This window comes from Octopus bimaculoides, chromosome 5 (assembly GCF_046866305.1).
Source record: "Octopus bimaculoides isolate indiv1 chromosome 5, ASM4686630v1, whole genome shotgun sequence".
Classification (NCBI taxonomy): domain Eukaryota; kingdom Metazoa; phylum Mollusca; class Cephalopoda; order Octopoda; family Octopodidae; genus Octopus; species Octopus bimaculoides.
This window is the reverse complement of record NC_142932.1, coordinates 18,969,210-18,981,625: the sequence shown is the minus strand read 5'-3', so window position 1 is coordinate 18,981,625 and position 12,416 is coordinate 18,969,210. Positions and strand designations below refer to the sequence as shown.

The 12,416-nt window shown below is 34.5% G+C and overlaps 1 protein-coding gene across 1 annotated transcript in view; it reads left to right on the top strand.

The window, feature by feature from the left end:
* Window positions 1-12,119, top strand: part of LOC106869772 (S-crystallin 3) — a 13,928-nt gene extending 1,809 nt beyond the window's left edge. Inside the window, exons 2-6 of the mRNA XM_089351857.1 lie at window positions 1,444-1,539; window positions 3,877-3,992; window positions 6,186-6,215; window positions 9,171-9,278; window positions 11,862-12,119. Of these exons, the coding sequence (XP_089207983.1) occupies window positions 1,444-1,539; window positions 3,877-3,992; window positions 6,186-6,215; window positions 9,171-9,278; window positions 11,862-12,026 (515 nt within the window). The 3' untranslated portion in view covers window positions 12,027-12,119. The remainder of the gene's footprint in view (window positions 1-1,443; window positions 1,540-3,876; window positions 3,993-6,185; window positions 6,216-9,170; window positions 9,279-11,861) is intronic.
* Window positions 12,120-12,416: the final 297 nt, after the last annotated feature.

Below are 12,416 nucleotides of genomic sequence, written 5' to 3'. Positions count from 1 at the left end.
TGATGTAGTTATACGATATGGAGATAAAATTTGTAACCATGTCTCAATGGGTTACAGATCTCACTACCACTATTATCAAGAATTACTTTGCTAAAATATAAAGAGATTTGTTATAACTGATTGTGGATTATACTGAGAAAAGTTAGTAACAATCAATACGATTTATTTGGTCACTCGATAATAATTATTAAGTCTGGAAATCATTTTGAAAATTTTGCTTGTTAAAAGTCAATCTTATAATGATTCTCTTCTTGACAATCAATTGGTCAATAACAATTACACACTGTTTAGGTTCTCGATATTTTATCTAGCATTTTGTTTACTCTGTCTTTATAATTGTTCTTACATCCGTACTCCAGTTTAATCCTCGAATAGAACTATGATCACACTACATTCAGGCCGTTAGAATCCACTTCCATTTTTGTTCCAAGGATTACATTTTCCAGTCTGTCCCACCTTAAGTTTCATGTGATTAAATGGGGTATTTGGCTGTTACTGCTTTGTGGCTGAGTGACTGCACAAAAGCCCCGAATGGTCAAGAAGAGGTCATTTCCTTGGCTTGCTATTTATTCACTTTGTTGAAACTAAGAAGTAAGAAGTAATTCTTTAAAATTTCTGGCTTTGAGCTTAAACGAGAAATTATTCATTTCTACCCTAGGCACAAGGCCCGAAATTTTGGGTGAGGGGGCCAGTCGATTAGCTTGACCCCAGTATGCAACTGGTACTCAATTTATCGACCCCCGAAAGGATGAAAGGCAAAGTCCACCTCGGTGGAATTTGAACTCAGAACGTAAGGACAGACAAAATACCTCTAAGCATTTCACCCGGCGTTCTAACGACTCTGCCAGCTCACCGCCTTTCTTAAATTAGAAATCATTAAGACGGCAAGGTGAAGGAAGAATCTGTAGGCCACTAGAATAAAGATGATTGTCATTTTCAGTATTCATTCTAGTTCTTTAAGTTCTGAATTCAAATGACATCGGGGTTAACTTTGCCTTTCACCCTTTCGGTTGATAAAACAAATTATCAGCAAATACTGGAGTCAATGGTACAAAGATCAGTGGAGAAGGCAGTTCCCTTGCGAGATGCCTCTCCTGATTTCTACTGCCCCTAATCTTCTTCCATATGCTGTCAGTTCCGTCCTCCGTTTCATCATACATTTTCCAAACTGTACACATTGGTAGGCCACTGAAATAAACACAACAGATTGTTCATTTACAAAGACGTGTTTGGGGGGAAAAAAACAGGAAGAAAGAAAAAAGAAAGAAGAAAAAATTAAAATATAAGGAAAAATGAAAATATTATGATTATTATTGTTGTTGTTGTTATTATTATTATTGTTATTGTTGTTATTATTATTATTATTATTATTATTATTATTATTATTATTATTATTATTATTATTATTATTATTATTAACAATATTATACATTCTACTTGCAGAGATGCCATGCAACATGATGCCAATGTTGGAATTGGACAACAGGACCCAGATTCCTCAAAGTATGGCTATGGCCAGATATTTGGCCAGGGAATTTGGTGAGTAGTTTTACGTCCTCTTCCAAAATTTAGATACACTTTCTTTTGAGACGTTCAAATTCTGATATACTCTGTTTGTGAAGAGTACTGCAACATGTCTGATATTTTGCGTTGCCTGAAAACCACAACATACGTTAGTCCCATTTTCTGTCTATGTAAGATTTTGGATAAAGCAAATAAGAATATATTACCTTCACATGATATTTTCTGCTATATTTTCGCTGTCTCATGTTATTAAAGAATATGGTTTCGATCATATTTATTGAAATATATAATAATAATAAACTCTTCATCTCTGATAGAAATAAGAGATTGCCAACAAAACATTTGAAGAAACGCCTCACAATTTATATTTTACTTGTTACATTTATGGCCTGCGGCCATAATGGGATACTGTGTTGAATAGTTATAACGAACAATTCAACCCCATTATTTATTTATGTCTGGTGTATATTCTACCGGTTCCTGGAGATAAGCAAAGTAAACAGACAAGCGGTAATGAAGGACACACACACACACACACACACACACACACACACACACACACACACACACACACACACACACACACACGCACCCATACACACAGACACACGCTACTGCCACTGAATTTACGTTAGGAATTCCGTAGTCTTAGTTGAGTTTATGATGAGCGAGAGAAATGGGAAATGGATATAGCAAGAATCTTTATTTTTCGCTTCTCTCACTCATTATAAACCGAATTAACACTGCGGAATTTCTGACGTAGATCCAGTGACAATTATATCGTAACTATGGATGATATCAGGTAGCCTAAACAGTGAAAGTGCCCTAAGCGGCATACTACCAGGCATATAGCCCCAATCCATCATGAGATAATATTCGGCCCGAAGCTACATTTGAAGTCACTTGCTTAATTGCTGCGCTGAAGAACAGATTCCAAAGCGATCTTAATTTCACGGCCATTCTTCTACTAATTTTCTGAATTCTATAATTTGAGATAATGAAAACGGTACACCGTGATTGCCTGAAAACTGCCCAACGTCAACGTATAGCCATTGCATTCTTAGATGCCTGGTAAAAATACATATAAGTTTACGTAACAGAATTGTAAACTATAACGACATACATGAATGGATTTTCACATAGACTGCGTAGAATATATTCCAGATATTGTATTTGATCAGTATGAAAACATTCATGTTATGCCATGAATGTTTCATAAAACGAAAATATACGTTCGTTTCTATAATTGTTAAGTTAATGCCTGATCAGAAGCTGGCAGCATGATGACAGTGAAACACTTAGTGAAAAATCAATTGCATTTAAAACACAGACACAACCATATTTTACTTACATTTTAATCCATATATATATACATATATTATTTTGTTTAAAAGAGTTCCAACACTGTCTGTTTTTTATGTTTTATTTATATTCCTGCAAAACCAATATGGGATATAGAATATGGAATATACAATATATAATATAATATACAATATATAATATAAAATAAAAATGGATGGTACAATGAAATAAAGTATTGAATGTCTTATTGAACATATAGAATATGTCTTATTGAATAGAAATATTGAGTGTTCAATATAAAGGATTAAATATATAAAGGCGAATACGTATTTTCTATACCTTGTGGTATTTCATCATGGCCGATATACATACATATATATATATATATATATATATATATATATACACGAGGGCGGACGTTTCTGTTTGTATGTAAGTGTAGTGTATGCATGTATATATATGATATGTATATATATATATATATATATATATATATATATATATATATATATATATATATATATATATATATATATATATATATGTTTCTATCTATCTGTCTGTCTGTGTCTGTGTGTATGTATGTATATACATATGTATGGTTGAGATGTTCGCATCTCCGAAAGCTTGATTTTGATCGCCCTGCGTGACACGCTTAGTAAATGTGATTTTCTATATAATATATTTTCTATTGAATGGACCGATAGACTATGGGTGAAATTTCAAAGAAAGAAAATGTATTGAAGCTTGTCTTGTGGTCTGTACCTATAGATCATAAGTAATATTCTTGCCAATATGATGTGCCACGCTAATCCTGTCGGAAAATTATGTCAAGGGTACACTTGTCTGCGGAACATGATAATTCAGGAGCAGTCAATTGATGGAACTACTGGATACTCATAGTCGAATGATGCAAATCAACAACCGCCTCTACACCTATTATATTAACTGATGTAGGAAAATCTCATCGTAAACGTTTTTATATTTAGAATGACATACCATTGCATTTGTGTACATTCTTATTGTTTATATATCAATGGGACATTCCAGGTTACCATGGCAGAACCAACATGGAGATGGCCAGAGTAGATTTCATCTCAGACTGCTTCTATGATATTCTCGATGACTACATGAGGATGTACCAGGATGGCAACTGCAGAATGATGGTTTGTAAACTAACAGTATTAGAATTTTCTTCCAATCGAAATATAATGGAATCTCTCTGTCTCTGTCTCTGTATGTCTGTCTGTCTGTCTCTCTCTCTCTATCTCTTTCTCTCTCTCTCCCTCTATCTATCTATCTATATATCTATCTATCTCTCTATCTATCTATCTGTCTGTCTGTCTGTCTGCCTGTCTGTCTGCCTTTCTTTATTTCTTTATTTCTTTATTTTTTTCTTTCTTTCTTTCTTTCTTTCTTTCTTTCTTTCTTTCTTTCTATCTATCTATCTATCTATCTATCTATCTATCTATCTATCTAACTATCTCTTTATGTATATCTATCTATATCTTTTACTTCTATTCTCGTTCTCGCTCTCTCTCCTTCGCTCTCCGTCTCCTCCTCTGTCTCCAAACATACTCTCTTTCCCACACATATACACATACACCCTGAATAAATCAGGAACGGTAGTATAATACTTTGTGTGGGTGTTCAGAAAAAAAAAATACACACAATAAAGTGATTGACATATGGGAAACCAGTAGCCTTACAATTAACATTATAATTATTTCATATGTATTCCAATCTAATATACGCACTTGAGATGGCACTTTTGACGCATATATATGCTTGTCATGTTTACTCTTGCACATCTGCTATGAGTGTATGTATATATTTGATACACCAGTATGAGTACTTGTACTTGGCGTGACTATTCATTATGCGTGTGCGTCTCTGTGTGCCATATACATGTATGTGTTTTTCTGTGTACAAGCATTCGCGTTGATTCAAATGGTTACATAAACCAGTGTATATATGATAATATGTACAAATTATGATTGATCGTTCTATTACAGATGGTGTAAATTCTTTATCTGTTCATCACATATGATCTCTTTTTCCAAAGCATCAGTCAGGACATCCGCCCATGCTATATAGTAGACTTCCACTATAGAAAACTATTATTGAAATACAGCTCCTTGACGGGAACGATATGCCTGACATAATTTACTTTTCCACTACAACGGGGTTCACAAGCACTTGGTTTCTAACTAAAGCACTACATACAAATATATGCGTGCATACATGTATGTATGTATCTATATATGTATGGTTGTATGCATGCGTGTATATATCTACTGATAAGGTTTGAGCCGTAACTGCGGCGGGAAAAATGATTAGCGGCATTCTTTCAGCTTTGCGCTGACTTCAGATGCGGCTAGTGTCGACTTTTCCTTTCGACCTTTCAGAGTCGATAAGATAATTACCAGTTGAAAACTAAGATCGATGTAATTAACCTATCCCCTCCCCCCCGAAATTTCTGACCATATCCCAAGATTTAAAATCTATATTGGTATCAGGTTAATCTAGTGGAGAGCGGCTAAGTCGAAGACATTAATCGCCGTACTTTACTGGTACATTGTCAATTAACCCCAGGCGAGATTAAAGTAAAGTTAACCTCGGCGATATTTGAACTCAGAATGTAAAGAGTTAAAACAAATACTACGAAGCATTCCTTCCGACGCTCTATGACGAACCGGTCAACTCGTTGCTTTATTTATATAAGTATACAAAATCATTCTAATTCTGGCTCAAGGCCGGCAATTTTGAGGCAAGAGGAAAGTCGATTGAGTTCAATACTTGACTGAGAAATTAACTTATCGAACCTGAAAGTATGAAAGGCAAGGTGGACTGAAAACCTAATGACGCTAAGCATTTTGTCCGGCGCGGTAACGATCTACCAGTTCGCTACCTTTATGTATATATACATAATCATTTCTGCTGTAGGCATAAGGCCTGAAGTTTTTCGGGAGGGGATAAGTCGAGTACATCGACACCAGTACAAATATAATACGTATTTCAACGTTCTCGAAAGGATAAAATGCAAAGTCGACTTCGTCGGAATTTGGATGCAGAACGTAAAAACGGACGAAATGCTGTTAAGCATTTAGTCCGGTGTGCTAACGATTGTGTTATGTATACATAACACTAATCACAAACACGCAAAACTATAAGAACCGATGGGAAAATGTACACTGCCTATCATCCTTTAAGTTATAAGTATATACAAGCAAATGCACGTACACAAACAGACATACATACACACACGCAAAGAGACATACATATGTACACACACGCTCACACCTACACCTACACACATTTATATTTGTATGTCTAATAAGTGTTGTTCTGTTTTCCAGTTCCAGAGATCCAGGGATATGAACTGTTCTGTGAGTACTAATTATTTTCTTGCAAAATTATTTCATTATTTACATTATTGGCAAAGACCCATCATCACTATAATCATTGACATTATTATTATTATTATTATTATTATTATTATTATTATTATTTTATGTTTGACTTTTGTTTTGCATTTGAACAAGTTGGATCCAAGTCTCACCCAGAGACCTCAAGAGACAACAAGTTAGAAGTTCATGTAGGTGTTATGCCTAGGGTACCATATATTTGGATTTGTACAGTTTTGTTCAAGTGAATGTTTAAGAAACCATAAGAAAATTATGTGTTTGCTTTAAAATTTGAGATCACATAGACAGTATTTTACGTAGGATATGGGCAGTTCCCATGAGCACTATCTTTTGAACTTCAGCCATCTTGGGGTTTCCTGGTATCTGAGCTAGGTAGTAATCAGCCCGTTTCGCTGTCATTCCCAGGGCACCTATGGCAATAGGTATTGTTTTCGTCTTCAGATTCCACATTTTGCTAATTTCTATTTCAAGATCTTTATATTTGCTCAGTTTTTGGTAGGTCTTGACAGATATGTTTATATCAATTGGGACAGTCATATCAATGAGGAGGCATGATTTTTGTCTGAAGTCTTTCAGTATGATGACTGGCCTATTTGCGTCTATCTTTCTGTCAGTTTGAATGGTGAAGTTCCAGAGGAGTGCAATGTGATCATTTTCAAGTACTGGGGGTGGATTGTGTTCCCACCAGTTTTTATCATGGGGCAAGTCCAGGTTTTTACATATTACCCAGTGAATATATTGTGCAGCTCTATCATGCCTGTTGAGATACTCTGTAGGCGCAAGCAAACTGCACATGGAGACAACATGATCGATGGTCTCATTTTGTTGTTGGCATATACGACATAATGGGGAGCTGCCGTTCTTTAATATGTTGGCCTGGTAGTTCTTTGTAGGTAGGCATTGATCTTGGGCTGCTATGATAAACTCCTCTGTTTCTGATTTCAAGCCAGAGGCCATTAACCATTGGTGGGTAAGGGCTTTGTAAATATCTGCATTATTCGCTCTCTTTGGGTATTTGCCAATAATAATAATAATAATAATAATAATAATAATAATAATAATAATAATAATAATAATAATAATAATAATGACGACATAGTAATGACGACATAATAATAAAGAACTCCGAGAACGTGAAATGATAAATTTTAATAAAGGATGGATTTCGAAACAAATAAAGTTATAAAAATTGCTTGTAAATATTAGGTTAAAAACCCTTTGCATATGAAAAACGAAGGCTGCACCAAGGGACATGAACCCATATCACCCTGAAAAAAGAACGTTTCATAAATGAATGTAAGATTCGAAGCTTTGTTTTGGTTCAATGGTAGAGCACCTTTCATGTTTACAGAAAACGTGTGTTCAAGTCGTAAGCTCATTATCAGGATATACGTAATCTACTTGAAACACTACTCAAAGAAGGATACAATGAATAATGGAGTCCTAGATATACTATGTCGGAGTAAACAATTATTATAACGGTTAAAATAAATTTGATGATATAATCTCCTCGGTGAGACTTGACCGTCACCAACCCAAACTAACGAATGATTCCTATACGCTGTCGCTTGACGTTCAAGAAGTAGCAGCCAAATCTTCCTTCAGCCTCATTCAAATATCTTAAAACAGGACATAAATACCATTAAAAAAAAACAGAATAGTCGTAGTTGAGCTGTATTTTATCATAATATACTTATTACTAGTGTTGCTGTAGAAGAAGCGATATATGTTCCAAAGGAGATGGAAATATACTAGTTTGTTATTGACAAATTGATATTATATTCATGTGTATATCTGAGAGATCTTGGAGGCATATATTTTCTTGCAGGCGTGGCTGTGAGTTTAAGAACGTTGCTTCAAAATCATGTGATCTTGGGTTCAACCCCACTGCGATACACATTGGACAAACGTCTTCTAACATAGCCCCGATCCCACCAAAGTCTTCTGAGCAGATTTAGTATGTGTGTATGTGTATGTATGCGTTTGTATGAGTATGAGTGCGTGTGTGCTTGTACTTGCGTGTGTGTTTGTGCTTCTGTTTGTCCCTACCACCGATTGGTTACTGGTGGTTCTTTTACATCCCCGTAACTTAGCGGTTCGATAAAAAAAATTTGAATTAGTACCAGACTTAACAATACGTGCTGGAGTCGATTTCTGCAACTACAAATTTCAAGATGGCGCCCCAGCACGGCCGTAGTCCAATATCTGTAAAAGATAAAGGATTAAAAAATAAGTATTGCGTTTCTTTGTAAGAATATACTAATACCTATATGAGTTTTAGCATTGTGTATGGGCGTCTGTGAGTCGGTGTCATTTTTCGTCAAAAGTGGCTGTGTGGTAAGAAGTTTGCTTCCCAACCACATGGTTCAACGTTCAGTCCCACAGCGTAGCACCTTGGGCAAGTGTATTCTACTATAGACTAGGGCTGACCGAAACCCTGTGAGTGGATTAGGTAGACGGAAACTGAAAGAAGCCCGTCGTATATGTATATATGTATGTGTGTGTGTGTGTGTGTGTGTGTATTTGGGTGTGTGTGTCTGTGTTTGTCCCATCTCCATCGCTTGACAACCAAGGTTGATGTGTTTACGTCCCCATAATCTAGCAGTTCGGTAAAAGAGACCGACAGAATAAGTACTAAGATTTCAAAGAATAAGTCCTGAGATCGATTTGTTCAATTAAAGGTGGTGGTCCAGCATGACCGCAGTTAAATGGCTGAAACAAGTAGAAGAATGAAAGAATACGTTTCAGAAACGAAGCTTTGTGTGCGCTTATTTGCTTGTAACATTATCTATTGATCGATAAGTGCAATCGTGCGTTTAATGTATTGCATTGAAGTATAACATTTATAGAAACCATAACATAATGGTCTGCTACAGGATTTTCTGATAACTTTGTTTTCTTTCATGTTCTATCCAGTCTGAGAAGCGCATGAGATTCCAGGAGACCTGTCGTAGAATCCTTCCATATATGGAGAGGACATTGGAAATGTACAATGGTGGAAGCAAGTACTTCATGGGTGATCAGGTGAGTGATAATTCAATCACACATGTGCATGCAAACGCAGATGAAAGCAGAAAACATTGACACGCACAGACACAGATGCAGACTTTCGATTCCATCGACAGTCACACATGTACAAACGCACACGCGCACAGACAGGAACACAGAGAAATATATTCAGGAAATAGCCGACAAATACACATACACACAAAAACACACACATACACAAACACACATATATACTGATACGAATATATTCATGTGTAGTATTTTATATGCTTTTATGCAAGTGTATATCTATTTATGACATATGTGTGTGTGTGTGTGTATGTATATATATATATATATATATATATATATATATATATATATATATATATATATATATATATATATATATATATATGTATATTTATCTATATCTATCTATCTATCTATCTATCTATCTATCTATCTATCTATCTATCTATCTGTCTATCTATCTATCTATCTGTCTATCTATCTGTCTATCTATCTATCTATCTATCTATCTATCTATATATATATATATATATATATATATATATATATATATATATATATATATATATATATATATATATACACCTACATACATAGACACACACATAAATGCATAATTGGAAATATATATGTATGTATTTACATACATACATACATACATACATACATGCATACATACACACACATACATACATACATGCATACATACACACACATACATACATACATACATACATACACACACACATACATACATACATACACACATACACACACACATATGCATATAAGCTCACGCACACCGATATAAATACCAAATCCTTGAACTCTGCAGATGAAAAGAGGAAATTGAACCAGACGGTTTAAAATTCTTAACGATTCGGATAAAAAAAAAAATTGCATGTTTGCACTTCCGCCAACTAATGCACCGAGTGTCGTTTGACTGCAACATTGCTGTGAGCAATCCAATATAATCATCGACTTTACGAGTTGATGTGCAAGAATTATACAACCGTTAGAGCAAAGTAACTAATGTATGGCTTTGACATATCTGAACGTATGTTTATGCGTGTATATGTACTTAGCTACACACACACATATACTGATACACATTCACACACACATAAATATATAAATACATATATGCACGTTATGTTTATATACTATCACAAATGCTTGCATGCTTAAGTTAACCATATATATATATATATATATATATATATATATATATATATATATATATATATATATGTATATATATATATATATATATATATATATATATATATATATATATATATATATATATATATATGTATGTATGTATGTATGTATGTATGTATGTATGTATGTATGTATGTAAGTGTGTATATATGTGTTTGTGCCTGTGTACGCGCCCATGCGTGTACATATACCTACATACATACATACATACATACATACATATATATATATATATATATATATATATATATATATATATATATATATATATACACACACATAGATGTATGCACACACACTAGCACACACCCGCACACTCACACACATATATATGTGTAGAAAATGAGCTACGTTCTCGTGTGTGTATACATTACGTAATCAATCTTATACACTAAGCTACGAGATTGGCAAATAGCTTTACTTTACTGTGTTCTGACTTTCTTGGATCCGTTTTATTCATAAAAATACTGAGAAAAGGAAGTGTAAAGCACTTGACGTTTCCGGATTCTCCTGCATTGCGTCTGGTGATGTTTGTGTGTAATCAGAAGGGTATGTTGATCGATATTTGTATGAAGAATTTGGCAGTTTCTGAATTTCGGATTTTGGCATTTTTTCCCGTGCAGAACTGGATGGTGTTGTCTTATTTAAATAGCCAGTTTATAATAGCAACTCTCGTTCTAATATCTGTAGAAGAAGCACTGGGAAAAAGTTTAGTATATTGTTCAATGAAACTTTTCGAATCAGTCGAATCGTTTAAATCTAGTATATGCTTGTGTAAGTAGCTGCAATATGGTTATAGTCGTGTGGGTAATATTACAATGGTGGTATTATTTTAGCTTTTTGATGAGGCGAACTGGATTAATAGTTACTACACTAGATTAAATGTCATGCGGTATTTTGTCTGTGTTTTCAGTTTTAAATTCACACTTCGCCGATATCGACTTTGGAATTCATAAAATATTAACAGTGGAATGGTTGTATCGATTTAATCGACTACGCCCTCCTCCATAATGTCAGTCCATGTTCTTATAGCAGAAAGGATCATCTTAGCTTTGTGATAGTATGCAATAGAATATGGTCGAAGAATTTCCAGGAGCTGAATAAAAATCTTCTTTTTTTTTTTTGGCTACAGCACAATAGATTTGTATTTGAAGTAGTAACACTGCCAAGCTATATTAGTAGTATTTTCATATGGGACGCACTCAAGCAGCATTAGCCTCTGTGAGAGGGAAGACAAGAGCCATATGAATTTAAATGTCATATCTTATGCAAAGTTTCTGCTGTTTCAAATATGTATATATTTATATAACAGCACTAATACATACATTCTGAGTAATATAATTGAATTTTATTTCATCGCAGATGACTATGGCTGATATGATGTGCTACTGCGCTCTTGAGAACCCACTGATGGAAGAATCATCAATGCTCAGCAGCTACCCCAAATTGATGGGACTGAGGAACCGCGTCATGAGCCACCCCAAGATGTGCAACTACCTGAAGAGACGATGCCGTACCGATTTCTAGGATAATACATCGAAAACTACCTGAGCCGCTCAAAACAACAAAACATTTACAAAAACTATTCTCAATAAAATGTTGAAATTCTAATTGCTTCTATTCGTTGTGTTTTTGTCGTTTATTTTTGCTTACCTTCCGATATATTTCTTTATCAAGTAGTTGTGGCGATATACGACACTCTTGTAATTCGTTATATACCGAATTTTCCGGCATACAAAACAGCGTCTATATAGTGTAAACATGTAGTATAAACACTCAAACATCATTATCTTTTTCCAAATCCTGACGCATTTCACATGAAATTTCTGATCATTAAAAAATATGGTACCCAAATGGTTATTCCAACAACTAGTACTGATAACATTATTTCATTTACGATATGACCTAAATATATAG